Source organism: Nicotiana sylvestris, chromosome 10 (assembly GCF_000393655.2).
Source record: "Nicotiana sylvestris chromosome 10, ASM39365v2, whole genome shotgun sequence".
NCBI classification, from domain to species: Eukaryota; Viridiplantae; Streptophyta; class Magnoliopsida; order Solanales; family Solanaceae; genus Nicotiana; species Nicotiana sylvestris.
Window position 1 is genome coordinate 54,369,912 of NC_091066.1, and position 16,514 is coordinate 54,386,425.

The window sequence follows — 16,514 nt, forward strand, 5'->3', positions numbered from 1 at the left end:
ACACAAACAGATATAAGATAGATCTGAGAGAAAATCGAAAGACCTTAAAGGTTAGGGTTTCAGATAAGCTAGAAAAGTGAGAAAGACTTTGAAAGGTTACCGATCTAGCCAGAAAAGTCAAGGATCTGAGTCGAACGGCCATGGATGGCCGGAGAAAGGCCATGGATAGAAGTTGAGTAAGGACTGGACCAGATCTCTTGAAGATCTGTCCATGGAATCATGAAAATAGGTAACCAGTAGACATAGAAGACGAGTACACGTCTCAACCCGCCTTGGGAGTCCATGGATTGAGGGGGATTAAAAGGGATTAAGGTGGATTTGGGTGGCGGCGGCTAGGGTTTAGGTAAGGTTGTAGAGAGAATTGGAGAGGAAGGGGATTCATGGGTGGCGGGTGGTGAGAAATGATTTAGGGTAAGGGATCGTTTAGGTTTATTTTAGGCAGGTGGAATAGTGGTCGTTGATCTGAATGATCAACGGCCTGGATTAAATGAGGTAGGTGGGGAACCGGGTTTGGGTAGGGTTAAAATTGGGTTAGGGTCGGGTTTAATTAAAATTGGGCTGAGGGAATTGGGGCCTGATTTAGGTTATATTTGAAATACAAATGTGGCTACGAGTTAAATAGACACTTTTCCCTTTTAATTTTATAAAAAATAGTGGATAATCTCTGAAAATAAATCGAAAAGAACTAAAATGATTTATAATATATAATTAACAATTTGAAAATACAGGATCCCATTTTACAAATATAAAACCTAATTAAACCTTAAAAGGGCTAATATTGCAATTATATGCAATTTAGCTTTAAAAATACTAAATAAAATTGTAAAAATATGTAAAAATTATCTTAGCCATATTTTGACATAAATATAAAAATAATGGATTATAAAAAATAATAATTTTGGAAATAAATATTGGGATTTTATGTATAAAATGAAGAAAATAAATCAATTTAAACCTTTAAAAATTTGTGGAAAAATAATAAAATATTTGGATTTTCTTATATATACATATATATGCTATTTTGAAGTTATTTGGCATATTGAAAATATATAGGAAAAAATTGGGTGTCAACATCAGTTACCATCCCGGATTGGGATTCACACAAAGTAAATAAATCCATTATTGACCATAAATTAGACTAATTAATTTAAATAAGGCAAGTAGTACCAATTAAAAGTCATAAATAAGGAAAATAGGTTAAATCACGGGGAAGTACTGACTTTAACAAGAAATATAATTCGAGCCTTCAATAAATTCAGTCAATCTATTTTGATTGACAGAAATAAACAATAACGGAAAAAATTAAAGTAATCAGTGCAATAAGCAGAGAAACCTAGGGTTTAAAGCATATACACAAAAATTAGTCAAACTAGTAAAGATAATCAGATTCAAACACTTAGGAGTTTTAAAACCTTTTCGGAGAGAGCTTAAAGCGAAACCCTAATTTCAGAAAAAATCGAACCGACTAGTAATAAGGAAAAACAGAAGGTTTTCCAAAGAGAAATATAAATAACACTTAAAAACGTTTCAGATCTACAAGGATCTGAACATACCCAAGTAGCATAAGATTAGGATTTAAAAAAATGACAGAGATCAAAGAAAACATGATTTAAAATCATATATTCGAGCAATAAACACGAAGATAATGATACTCACAAACAAAAATGGCCATAGGCAACAAATCACTAGAAGACCCCATATCTGGTCAATAATCGAAGGGGTTTGGGGGAATTTTTAAGTGACGGCGCTGTAGGGTTTAAGGGTGTCTGAGAGAGAATTCAGAAGTGGCACAAATGAGATAGTGAGGTAGGGTTTTGGGTGATAGTGTAATTAAAAACGGAAAAGAGGTCCTGGACCGTTGATTGTTTGAGATCAATGGCTAGGATTGATTTCGGGCTGCGCGGGTTATAAAATTGGTGTCACGACCCAAAAATCCCTGCGAAGGAGTCGTGATAGCACCTAGTCTCTAAACTAGGTAAGCCTAACATTTACTGAAATAACATTGATATTTATAAACTTCAAATGAAATTTCTCTAAACAATTTACAATTCCCAAAATCGGTAGTACAAGCCATAAACTTTTCTAAGAGTAGTTATACAAAATAAATACATCACTGTTCCGAACAAAAGGAACATATGGAAATAAGTACAATTGAAGGTGACTCCGAGGACCGTGAACGCTGCAACGGGTTTACCTCGAGTCTCTACCGCAACGAACAGTTACTATCGATGAAATACCTGGATCTATACACAAAATGTATAAAAGTGTAGTATCAGCACACTTGACCCCATATGCTGGTAAGTGCCTAGCCTAACCTCGGCGAAGTAGTGACAAGGCTAGGACCAGACTACCAAATAAACCTGTACAATATAGCGTAAAAAATAATAGGAAGTAGATAACAATGATGGAAACAACGATCAACCAATGATATAAATAGCAGGCAACCATAACACCATAAATGCTTCTCAACAAATAATAAATACAAGTGCAATCAATTAATCGAGTTTTTCAAATATAAATCTTTCGCCTATAAATCCTTCAAGTAATAATCTCTAAGATAATATGCTTTTCAATAAATATATTTCGAATTTATTTCCTTCAAAAAAGTATCTTCCAAGTAAGCATCTTTCGAATATAATTCTTTCGAGTAAAGGTCACCTCGTTACACCTCATTTCATAATCATAAATAATATAGGTCTCAGCCCACTTTTATATTTTCACGGCACCTCGTGCCCACATATTTCTGTCTCATATTGCATAACAACATCCTCATATTACTCAGTTCATAGGTTCCATAACCCAATACAATTAAGAATGTCCAAGGAGCCTCATTCACTTAACATAAATTAGAGAACAACTCCCAACCCAAATAGGAAATCAAAAAGAAAAGATGAAGTTATTTTTAGAAATTATTTGATAAAGAAAATACCCTTTTCAACTAAAGTACAATATTGAATGAATTATTACCTTTAATACGAGAAATCAATAAATTAAAACATAGAAGAAATTCCTTTTTAAGTAAATTACAACCTCAAAAGGTTTAAGGAAAATTTAGCTGAGAAATCAATTAGGTTAAAAATGTAAAAATTGTTGAAATTTGAAGTGTTGAATATATATAAAACAAATAGGGCGAGGTATTGTCAAAACTATGGATTCCCACACAAAGGATCACAACCGTAAAGGAATTTACACCATTAAAACACTTGAATTGGTAACAACAATTACAATGGAGACAAAATAATCGCGGAAGGAGTACATCTCAGCACAGAGATAACAACCAGGGATCTCCCAGGATACTGTCCTGTAGTCCCCAAATATAAATCTCTAGTGGATCTCCAGGGTGCAGTCTCGTAGTACAACTCATAATGCACGGGGATCTACCGGTAATCCCGATCCGTAGTCCCAAATGTAAATACCCAGTACTGGGGGAATCTACTGGGTGCATTCCCGTAGTTCCATATAACTATGCAGGGGGATCTCCCATTATTGAACTAGTATCATCAATTATCACTGTCATGATAAGATCCACAAAAGAGCACACTTCAGAAATGTTGGGTTGATTCATTGACTTGCACACATGAAAGACCACTTTCTCATCACCCACCCGGAATGTGAGTTCCCTTGCTTCCACATCAACTAAGGCCTTCCCAGTTGCAAGGAAAGGTCTTCCCGATATGATCATAACCACATAATCTACTTCACAATCCAAGATCACAAAATTAGTTGGCAAGATAAATTTGTCCAACCGGACAAGAACATCATCAATTATACCCAATGGTCTCTTCATTATTCTATCTGCTATTTGAAATCTCATGGAAGTCGGCCTTGGTTTCCCAATACCCAAAGTCATAAAAACTGAGTAAGGCATCAAATTGATACTTGCCCCCAAATCACATAGTGCTTTTGCAAAGTCTGCACTCCCAATGGTGAAAACATCGTGATCTTCTAGCTTCGGAGCCATTGAGTGTATTATTGCACTAACTTGGTAGGTCATCTTGATAGTCTCATAATCCATGGATCCTTTCTTTGTCACCAAGTCTTTCATGAATTTACCATAATTGGCATTTCCTCTAGAGCCTACACCGATGGCACATTAATAGACAAGTTCTTCATCATGTCAATAAACTTCTTAAACTGGTTCTCATTTTTCTGCTTCACGAGCCTTTGAGGATAAGGTGGAGGTGGCCTTGGCAAAGGAGCCTTGGCTTTAGGCACAACTGTTTCTGTCATTTCTATTACGTGTTCCCTAGATAGGTTCATGTCATTCTGAGTTTCCACCTCGACATCATGGATATAAATCCTCACTTCCCCATTCACATTCTCAACCACCGAAGGGATCTCATCCTCTTGCAACTCAATTTCATCACTAAAAATTTCTTTTTGTTTGGAGGTATTCACATCACCGCCTCGTCCACTTCTTGTAGTTACTGTATTACATGCACAAAATTGTTACCACCCTTCGAGGTGACTATCGTATCACTAGGTAGAGCCCCCTTAGAGTGAGTATTCAAGGATTGTGAGATTTGGCCTAATTGAACCTCCAAGTTTCTGAGTGAAGTATTGTGGGATGCCAATTGGGCATCAGAATTATGATTCTTTTTCATCATCTGTTCGAACATCATTTCAATTCTTCCCATTTCATTGTTGGAAGAACTAGGACCTTGGAATGTAAATGGGGGTGGGTTGCTCAGTTGCTGATACATTGGAGGCCTTTTGAAAGCCTTGCCCCCAATTTCCTTGGTTGCTAAAGTTCCAACCACCATGATTGTTGTTTCTACCCTAGTTTTTGTTGTTGCCATTCAAATTACCCTAATTATTCCGATTATTATTCTGGTTTCCCCAATTTAAATTTTGGTTGTTGTTCCCCCAATTAGTATTCCCTTGTTGTTGTTGATTTTCCCAATTGCCTTGGAGTCCCCATTGTTGTTGGTTGCATGAATTGCCCCTTTGGACTAGATAATTATTCATGTATTGCACTTGTTTATTCTGCTCATCACAACCATCATCTTGGAATCCACTACTATCATTGTCATATTGATCCGAACTCCTTTGGTTCTGTTGACCTCTTTGTCTTCTTTTGTTTACTAACATGTTGACACCCTCCATAGCATTGACATGTCATGGATTTTGAACTTGCTAAAACTTTGCCTTTGCAAGCTTGTTCATTGTTGTTGTTAGTCCTGCTAGTGCCTCCCCATGATCATGGAGATCTTTGTTCAAGTGAATGACTGTGGGGTCACCATGCAGCACATTGGCTCTACTTTGCCAAGCGGAGGATGTGCCAGCCATCTTATCTAGAATGTCACAAGCCTCAGCATAAGGCAACTTTATGGAATTACCCCCTGCTAACTGGTTCATCACACACTGATTGGTCATGTTTATACCCTGATAAAATGTCTGTTGAATCATTGCCTCTATCATATCATTGGTAGGGCATTCCTTGACCATAGTTCTATATCGATCCCAAATTTCGTGAAGGGACTCATTTGCTTCTTATTTGAATGCTAGGATTTCATCCCTCAATGCCCATAGGTCTCAGTGAGAAAAACTTGGCTATGAACTTATCAGCCAACTTATCACATATAGTGATATAATGGTTGGGAAGCCACTAGAGCCAGTCCAAAGCTTTCCGTTCAAGTGAGAAAGGGAATAATCTCAACTGCAATGCATCCTCCGATACATTTGTTTGCTTGTTTCCCCATCACGTATCCACAAAACCCTTGAGATGTTTATATAAATTCTAATGGGAAGCAGCTGTGAAATACCCTCACTGCTCAATCAATGTCAGCATCACATTTGTAATTTTGAAATTGCCCCCCTGGATCTTGGGAGGAACAATTGCACTGGCATATCCTTCATTTGGAAGCAACTGAGGAGCCACCCTTGGAGGTGGTGGGGGAGGGTTTGGAACATTATCATTGGCCTAGCGGCCTCTCCTTTGAGGTTGAGGCACTATAGGAACCCCATCATCAATATTGTCATCTACCTCCTCCCCCGGTGGAAGATCTCGAAGAGGTACGTTGTTTGCCGCCATTTTGTACCTAAGTTTGCGACACACACAAATTAGTAACACAGAAGGAAAGAAAAACAATACACAAAACTATTTAGATAGATAGCCAAAATCGTTAGCTCCCCGGCATTGGCACCAAAAAGTGATCGAGTCCAACCTTACACCACTACAAAGTGGCAAGAGCGGTCGAAGCAGATTTTACTAGAGATGGTCGGGATGGAATCCACAGGGAGCTAGATTGTTTGAAATTTGGATTCTTATCTAAACTAGTAGTGCGAAGTTCTCTTAATTACACTTCCAATCATAATTGTTCGTTTGTTACTTCTAATTTTATGCTAATAATATGCTAAATGAAAATAAGTATGAATGCTTGTAAGGTTTTCTAAATGTTTAAAGAGGCACTAGGGAAGTGACTTTCTCCTAGGTGGATAATTGAAGGGATCTAAAGCCTAAGGCAAAGTTGTTATGTTGGGGATTGCGATATAGCCAATGGACGAAACTACTCACTCTATACCTCTCAGTAGCTTGAGTAACTTTTCCCTAATTGACTTTCTCAAGACCAATTGGGTGTCAAAATTGTGCAAGCAATATAGGCTCAAGTCGAGTATTTCTATCACTAGGTTTAACCCTTTAATTGGAGCTATCAATCTATTGAATACACCCTAATTCCTTGTTGGACTGATTTTCCTAGACTCAAGCTCTCTTTCTCAAGAAAAGCCCAAGCCAATAAGGCACAAATTAGTGTTTGCAACCACTAATTTAACATGAAAACACAAATCAGTCCAAATACCAAACACCCATAAATATCTAAGCCTTAAAACCAAAGATCCATCAAATACCCACACTAGGGTTGAGCCACAACCCTAGCTAATAGGTCTAGGTACTCATACTAATGGAAGAAAACATATAATTAGATGAAGAATAACCCATATAATATGATTACAAACTAAGAAATTGAATATTCAGTGTCAAACTAGCTACAAATTACTCAAAATGGAACAAAACTGTTGTTCACGTACTCTTAATTCTAACAGATACCCTAAAATGTGAAAAGAAAGTATTTATACAAGGCTGAATTTTTTGGACAAAAATACCCCTGATAGAGGTATCGCGGACTGCGAAAAATGCACTGCAGCCGTGATGAGGCTTTTTTGGCTTGACTTTTAATTTTCTGAATCTAGCCACCGCGGGCCACATAAAATGCACCACGGGCACAGTGGCTTCACTACGGTCCGCACAAAATGGACCACGGACCACAATGTCTTCCAATCATCAAAACTCCAGCTCTGTGAATCCCCTTTCCGCGGACCGCATAAAATGGATTGCGGCCGCGAAGAGGCTACTAATCCCTTGCGGACCGCAATGCTTGAGCCTCCAAACTTGCACCTCTCTGAACTTACCCACCACAAACCGCAGTAAATTGTCTACGGCCGCGGATGGTTTGTTGCGACTGTAGTGGATTTTATGTTGCAGTAGTGCCTTGACTTGTTCTTTGTATTTGTGCATGTTTCAATCCTTTTTGAGCTGGTTTTGACTACTTATCATTTTTTTGACCAAACCCTGCAAACAAGTACAACATGTAAGCCTTTGGGACTATTTGTATACATTTTTGATCCAAAACTCAAGTAAAAAGGAGTGGAAATGAACTAGAATCCATAGTTATTAGCCATAGGTCCTAGCATGTATATCCTCAAGTAATTTAGAAGCCTCCTTTCCGTCGACACATCTTAGCAATTCCAGATCAGGAGTTATTCTGTACAATCTTCCTCCGCTGTGGAAAAAGTGATTGGACAATCTCCGGAGGGTGCATTTCTGAATGTGGTTTGCATGCTCCGGATATTCTACTTTTGCCAAATACTCCTTGATGTCATGGAACCAAGGCTTTCCATCCGTTTCTTCCTCAACATGGGCACACTATGCTGGCTGATTATGAATTCTCACTAGTATAGGATCAATGAAGTTCTTATCTGGATGTTGTATCATGGATGACAAAGTGGTCAATGCATCGGCATAATCATTTTGAATTTGGGCACATGCCAAAATTCTCTCCTTGTACCTGGTGTACAAGCAAATCTGAATCACCGATTACAAGCAGCTCCTGAATGTTCATGTCGATTGCCATGTTGAGTCCTAGTATAGAGGCTTCATATTTTGCCATGTTGTTTGTGTAGGGAAATATGAGTTTAGCAGATACCAGATAATGTTGACTCGTTTCTAATAACAAAACTGATCCAATGCCCACTCCTTTAAAATTTGCAGCTCCGTCGAAGAACATCCCATAACTATCGTATGCTTCGTAATGTCCTCTCCTACGAATGATACCTCTTCATCAGGAAAATATATTTTGAAAGGATCGTATTCTCCTCCCACCTGATTTTCAGCAAGATAATCCGTCAATGCTTTCTCTTTGACCACCTTTTGAGTTACGTAGATGATATAGAACTCACTCAATAGTATCTGCCACTTGTCTAGCTTCCTAGTTGGCATGGGTTTTTGAAATATGTACTTCAAAGGGTCCATCCTTGATATGAGGTATGTAGTATAGGCACAAGAGTAATGCCTCAACTTTTGGGTCGTCCAAGTCAAAGCACAACAAGTGCGCTCTAGCAGAGAGTACAGTGCTTCATAATGTGTGAACTTCTTACTCAAGTAGTATATGGCTTGCTCCTTTATTCCTATCTCGTCATGTTGTCCCATAAAACATCCGAAGGCTCCATCCAACATAGATAGATAGAGTAGCAAAGGCCGCCCCGGCTTTGGCGGGACCAAAACTGGTGGCTTGGATAGGTACTCTTTGATTTTGTTGAAAGTTTTCTGACAATCCTCGATCTAGCTCGTCTCGGCATCTTTCCTTAGCATCTTGAAGATAGGTTCACATATAACTATGGACTGTTCAATGAAGTGACTGATATAGTTGAGACATCCTAGGAAGCTCATCATGTCCTTTTTGCTCCTAGGTGGTGGCAATTCCTGAATAGCTTTGACATTATAAGGATCCAGCTCGATCCCTTGACGACTGACAATGAATCATACTAGCTTTCCTGCAGGAACCCTGAATGCACACTTTGCGGGGTTCAGTTTCAAGTTGTACCTCCTTAGCCTTTCGAAGAACTTTCTCAAATCCGGTATGTCGTTCGTGGCACACTTGGATTTGATAATGACGTTGTCCACATATATATCTATTTCTTTGTGTATCATATCATGAAAGACGGTTGTCATGGCTCTCATGTAGGTAGCCCCAGCATTCTTTGGATCGAATGGCATCATCTTGTAGCAGTATACCCCCCAAGGTGTAATAAAAGCGATTTTCTCTACGTCTTCTTTGTCCATCCAAATCTGGTGATAGCCTCCAAAGCAATCCACAAAGGATTGGAGTTCATGTTTGGCATAGTTATCGATCCTAATGTGTATATTTGGCAGTGGGAAGTCATGTTTGGGACTTGCTCTGTTTAAATCCCGATAGTCAACACATACTCTGACTTTTCCATCTTTCTTCGGAACTGGTACAATGTTAGCTAACCAAGTCGGGTACTCAACAACCCTGAGAACTTTGGCTTTGATCTGCTTAGTAACTTCCTTCTTGATTTTAAGGATCATGTCTGGTTTGAATTTTCCGAGTTTCTTCTTCACTGGAAGACACATTGGATTAGTAGGAAAATTGTGAGCCACTGTGGACGTGCTCAAACCGGTCATGTCATCATACGACCATGCAAAAATTTCCTCATATTCCTTTAAGAAACGAATGTACTCCTCTTTGTCTGCTGATAATAAGTGAATGATGATGCGAGTCTCCTTGACGGTCTTGGCGTTTCTCAAATTTACTACTTCGGTTTCATCCAGGTTGGACTTAGGCTTATTTTGAAAGATTTCAACTTCCATGATAACTTCCTCAGGTATCTCATCTTCTTCATGGTTTCGTCAAGGTTGGACTTAGGCTTATTCTCAAAGTTTTCAACTTCCCTGACAACTTCCTCAAGTATCTCATCTTATTCATCTGAATCACTATTCTCATGTTGTGTTGCCTCGTTACATGTCACAGTCACCAGTTTATCAGGAAAAGTAACAATAATGTTGTAGAAAAAAAATATAAAAGATAATAATAAATAATAAAGAGCAATGCATTTGAATAATACTTAAAACATCCAAACGAGGACGGCTTAATGAATCGAGCATTTATTTTGAAATAAGTGAGTCTTTAAAAAAAACAAAATTACTGAAAATCTTAAATGCATAGTTCTTGAGAACAACTCCCTTCTCTACAGTCTGAATAGTGAGGAATTTTTCCTCCCCCTCCTCCTCCTCAATTATTACACTGCAGTCCATGTCTTCATCCTCCAAAAATAGATTTCACACCCCAACTAACGCTTCTTTTTCTACAATTACCCATATTGTATCAGCTTGGTGAAAAGCTTGATCCAGATGTGGCACTGGTTGCTCGAGAGGGTAATACGGTCCGCACCATAGAGGCGAGCAATCATTGTGCTCTTGCCATGTATACTGGTATCTAAGCCTGAAGGTAGTACCATGATGCTTCAGCTGTATCGGCTTAGTAATACCATCGAGATTTTTCCCAAGAACTTTGCTGGGTTCATACCCAGACCATGCCAGTTTGCTTTCTATTTTTCTACTCCACTATTTGTCTTTCCCGACGGCATTGACACGTTCGATGTGATGATAGGTTTCCCCTCCTAACCTTCTTCTATTTCCATTAACCAGGATAGTTTGACTGGTGTAAATGGGGTTACTCCCATCTCCATAAATGATCACTTTCTAATGGTTCCATTTGAATTTCACAACTTGATGTAGTATGGAAGCCACAACTCCAGCAGCATGTATCCATGGTCGGTCTAAAAGAAAATTGTTTGAGGCTAATATGTCAAGCACCTAAAATTTGACATCGAACCAAGTTGGCCCCATCTGTAGACAAATATTAATTTTGCCAATCGTGGCTCTTTGGGACCGATCGAAAGCTTTCACATTCATGCTTCCTGCCCGTATTTCATGGAAACCTTTGCCCAGTCTTTTTAGAGTATCCAACGGACAAATATGGAGGCTCGAACCACCATCAATCAAGACCCTGGCAATGAATTTATCTTCAAATTGCACTGTGATATGCAATGCTCTATTGTGATTCAACCCTTCAGGTGGCATCTCATTTTCGTGTAAGATTATCTTTTGACATTCTAGAACCCGCCCTACAATATTGGCCATCTCTCCACAGGAGATATTGTTGGGTACATAAGCTTCACTCAACACCTTCATCAAAGCATTTTTGTGTGCCTCTAAATTTTGCAATAGTGACAGTATTGATATCTGAGCTAGGGTTTTGTTCAAATGATCAATGAAGGAATATACCCTTGCTTGCACATTCCTCCAAAGGTCATATGGTCTTGTTTCAATGACAAACTGCTTGATTGCGGCATCCTTACTTGGTCCTCCCAAATGTTTAGGTGTATAGATTCTCCTTGCCCTAGTCATTCTTTATGCAGCATTGGATTCCTCCATCTTTGCCTTTCCTTTTCGCCTAGCCTTGTCAACATAATCCCAGGGTATTGCTTTTGAGTTGAAAGGAGGTGTGGTTGATACTGTCACCGTGAAAGGTGTGGCCACTTCCACTTCAAATGGAACAGGGGTGGCCGCACGTTGAGCCATTTCTAGCTCAAATGGGACTGATGCAGCTAACTCAACTTCGATCGGTGACTGAGTCTGCACTATAATAGGAGTAAATGTGACTACAAGTTTAAAGTCATCGTCTTCTCGAATAAGCCCGATTGACCCCTCAGGATCCCATTCTTCATCCAGTTCTATCACATGTATCCCACCACCCCTATGTTCTGGGAGGGGGTTGTTGCGGACATTAGGTGTAGCTTCTTTCGCCTGTATAATCTTATTGTCAGTTAGTGTCTGGATTTTATCTCTTAGTGTTCGGCACTCATCAATGGTGTGCCCTTTCATACCGGAATGGTATGCACATGTTATGATTGGGTTTACCCATTGGGATGGATTCTCTAATGCCACAGTAGGAATAGGGGTGACATAACCAGCGACTTTCAACCTTTCATACAGCTGATCGGTGGGCTCGGCAATAGAAATGTACTGTCTGGGTGGGTTGCGATCAATGTTTGATCGTGGTCTTGGAAAAATTTGGCGAGTTGGAGGTGACTGGAAATGAGATGGTTGGGAATAATAGGCATGATAGGCAGTGGTTGGTTGGGAGTATTTGGGAGATGAGGGTTGGTATGTGGATGGTGGTGCTTGGTATGTGGGTGAAGGTGTTTGATATGTTGGTGGAAATGTTTGATATGTAAGTGGAGATTTCAGGCCTTGAGCCACCATTACTGCCTTAACGTCTCTTTTCTTTGTCATGTCGTCTGATTGTAATGCCTTGTTTGTGGCCTATAATTCCTCAAAATTTGTCACCATCCTGCACTTGATTCCTTTTCTGATTCTTTCTTCGAGTTTGATGATATCAGATAATTTATGATTTTCAATAACCAGCAACCTTTCATAATATTGTGAATCATGTGCTCTGACAAAGAACATGCTCATCTGTTCCTCGTCCAAAAATGGCCTAACTTTGGCTGCTTCCGACCTCTAACGAGTAGCATACTCACAGAAAGTCTCAGTGGGCTTCTTCTTATGGTTCTGAATGTTGAACACATTTGGTGCATTTTGTATGTTGAACCTGAACGGGTCCATGAAATCAGGTGCCATACCCACTTTGTTGGACCATTTCCTAGGATCCTGGCTAATGTACCAAGACAAAGTATTTCCCGTAAGACTTCTCATAAAGAGCTTCATCTGGATTCATTCATCCTTTCTGACTCCAAAAAGCTTGTCACAGTAAGTCGTTAAATGAACCTTGGGATCGCCTGTACCGTCAAATATTTTAAACTTAGGAGGTTTGTAACCCTCTGGCATTTCTATATCTGGCTGTATGGATAAGTCTTCATAGTTCAAACCTTCTATTCCCTTGCCTCCTTTGACACCCTAAACTCGACTCATCAACTTCTTGAGTTCTTTAGCCATATTTTTAATGAGCAGGTCCTTCTTAGAAGATTCTGGTGTATAGGAGATTGGTTGGATAGAGTGAGTTACGATTTCCATGTATATGGGGTTGTTTTGGTGAGTGCCAGGTGCCTGGGTGTAATGGTGATCATTGGTTGAGTTTTGAGGATCTGGAATGGGTTTTGGTGTGTTCTGGGGAGTGTGATAAGTGGCGGTTGGTGGGTACGGAATTGGTTGATGGTGATGTTATGGCGGGGTTGGTATTGGTAAGGGATTGAGACTTTGGGGTGGGGTTGCATATTGCTGCAGTGCATGAGGGTTTTGTGCATGTTGGTTTTGTGTGTTTTGGGGGGTTGGTGGGTTATTTGTGTTTTGTTGGTTGATGTCGGGGATATTCAGGGTGAGTGATAACTTTACCAAGTTGCAGAACTACTCAAGCTCTCCTTGTAGCTCCAATATCTTTTGTTCCAGTCTCAAGACTAGATCATTTGGTGCCTGAGTACTCCGACCGTCTGAAGTTTCTGTGTTCTTAGCATTATCCTTTCGAATAGCACTTAAGTCGTCCATTTTTTCATTTTCTTTACCTTTTGTATTACTTGAAGGAGGAGGAGGTGGAGGGCCTCTAGATCTAGTGTGGTACGCTTATGATGCCAGTATGAGCGAACCAACCTTAGGGGATCGAAATAAGGAATAAAGAAAAACAAAAAGGTAAAAAAGTTAGTAAGGATTCTGATATGCTTGAATTATTTAAACGCATATTACGAGAATGTAAATTCATTTCCTAATTTGGGAACCTAGGTGTACCCGCGGTAGGCCTAGAGACAAATAAATTTGGAGAAATTTAGTGCCAATAATTGACTCATTTCATAATGTAAAAGTAAACAAACCAAAACAATTCTAAATAAGATAATGTCACTAATGGCTCTTGGCCTTATTACATTTGAAAAGAAAGAAAATAAATCTAATCTATTTGGTCCCAGAAGGACCCTCTCCAAACTAGATGCTCTTGTCGATCAACTCTCCCAGCTCGCGCAGGTTCAGCAGCAGAAATGCCCTTGCCAGATGTCCTCCTTCATTTCCCTCAACGTCCTGATTGTCAGTGATCCTTTTTCTCATCTTCCCTTCTAACTCCATTAGACTGTACTCCAAATATTCCAGCCTCTCGCTAGATTTAATAGCTTTTTCTTACCACTCGTTAATCATCTTCATGTCAGCCTTATGCAGCGCCATATGCTCAGCTTTAGACTCTCGAACTCCTTTCGCAGCTTGTTATACTTTACCTCTACTTCAGCAACTTCGTCAATAACCATGTTTCCTGGTCCAGCCCTTTGCTCAAAGACCCCGGCTATGTTGTCCTCCCACCACGAAGGGTAAAGGTATGAGTGGCCCGCGCGATATTGTTCTGGCTCAATAGTATCCTTCTCCACAATAATCTTCAAGGTCCATATATGTTGCACTTCATTCTTATATGGGATGGCATCACCTTGGAAATTGGCTCTGAAGTGACACATTTTAGAGACCCATGGTATGATCTATCTCCTGTCTACTTGTCTCATAACCTTGAGAGGAGTGTAAGAGTATTTTCCCCTCAACCCAATCAACAATAAGTGTGACAAATCACTGCATCTGATGATGAACGCATCGTAAGGGAACCATTCGAACATCCACTAGACTTGATCCTTGGTCAAATTTTCAAAAAGTTGTACCCATCCCATAACGTTCTCCGGTTGGGCAAACATGTATGGAATGTAGTTCATTCTTTTGGGATGATGGAAGGCTATATGATCATTCCACGGCCTTCGCGGAAATTCTTGATGGTATTGTCCCTTTTGGAGATATTCCAACAACCAGACCTATAACAGCAAGTTGCAACCCTCGATGAACCTGAACCCCTTCTGACATCGCTCCAAAGCCCGGTACATGTCCGCAATGATCATAGGGACGATAATGTATGTCTCCCCCTCGATCTCGTCTATCAGAGTTTTAGTCACCATGGCCAGCCTAGTATGGTTCTATCTCCTTGGATTGGGAATACCAGCATGCCCAAGAAACACATAATAAATACAAAGACCCTAAGATGAATCCAGCCTAAAGAATTGATTGAGAAATCATCATCAAAAATACGGTAGGAGCTGTTGTGACCATATTTTTCATAAAGGAACACAAAAGGTTTGTAGGAGTCCTTTAGGCATTTCAAGTTGTCATTTTTCTTCAGCCCTATCATCTTCAGAAATTCCCTAGCAGTGCAATTTTCAGGTGCTAACAGATTAGGCTATCCCAAAGTAACCCAGCAAATTCTCATATTTCTTCTAGAAGGGTAGTCATTTCTATATTCCTAAAATGGAACCCAACCCTTTCCTTGTCCCAAAATATAGTTGCAGCCTTGATCAGTATTTTGTTGGGCTAAAGATCCAACAAAGAAATCAAATTTCCTAAGACTCATTTCATATGGTTTGGTCACATGAAGGAAGATCCCTCCACCAATCTAGCAAAAGTTAGGGTATGCTACCAACCATACCAAATCTGGGGACCTCGTAGCTCATTTTCTGCAAAAAACAAGAGAGTTAGGCCCTTTCCCCCTCTAGGTTCATCTATTTATACAGTAATGATTAGCATATTGGCAGTTATTTCACCAAATTAATGCACATAATGGTGGTTACGTCCGTTGGGATTATGGAAAACCTGATGGATATTTGGACCATGATGCATGTACAATTAACCAGAGTAAGGCTATTATAAAGGTCTAGATTGGGACCCTCAAGCGGACAACTTGAGGGGGAAAGGCACGAAACCATTGAATGCACCGCTGATCGACTAGTTTTACCGCAAACACGCCTTTTCAAATTTAAAGGGTGATATATAGGAACAACGCAAACACTCATCAAGCGTTGCAGTAGGATTAATTACGCAGGAGTTGAATATGATGTCGAGCATGATTTATGTAGCAATAAATAGCATGTTGTAAAGTATTTGCATGTAAGAAAATAATAAATGCAGTATTTAAATAGTTGAAAGACAGTTACATAAAAGAAAACAAAGAGACAAGTCAGTTTCAAGAAAATAAAGAAATCATAAATGCTTGAAAATAGACAGTTAAATTTAAATAAGGGGAAAGGGTACGTGGGATAGATCATGCTTGGACTAATTCACAAAATGTGTTTGTTATGGAAAAAGCCTAAAAATATCCCCAGCAGAGTCGCCATGCTATCGCGCCGCCTTTTTTCTTTTTTGATAGAGAAGTCTGGGTTTTGAAATTCATGGGGGAACATCTTGTTTCCTTTTGGGAATTGGGTATTTTGAATAGTTGCCACCTAACGAATTAAGGTGCTTTAAGTCACCTTCAGTATTTAACTCATGTACTAGTTTGCATCACCAGAGATTAGGGTAAGGGCTTGAAATAACCTTAAGGGGAAGGTGTTAGGCACCCCTCGCGATTCATAATGGTGCGTCCCGGCCGAACTTAAACTATGTGAATTAGTCATTTTATAGGTAAACA

At 39.5% G+C, this 16,514-nt stretch overlaps 1 protein-coding gene across 1 annotated transcript; it reads right to left on the reverse strand.

The window, feature by feature from the left end:
* Nucleotides 1-3,463: 3,463 nt before the first annotated feature.
* On the reverse strand, nt 3,464-4,045 carry LOC138879345 (uncharacterized). Its single transcript, XM_070158956.1, has one exon. It carries the CDS (start codon nt 4,043-4,045, stop codon nt 3,464-3,466), a length of 582 nt encoding a protein of 193 aa, XP_070015057.1.
* Nucleotides 4,046-16,514: the final 12,469 nt, after the last annotated feature.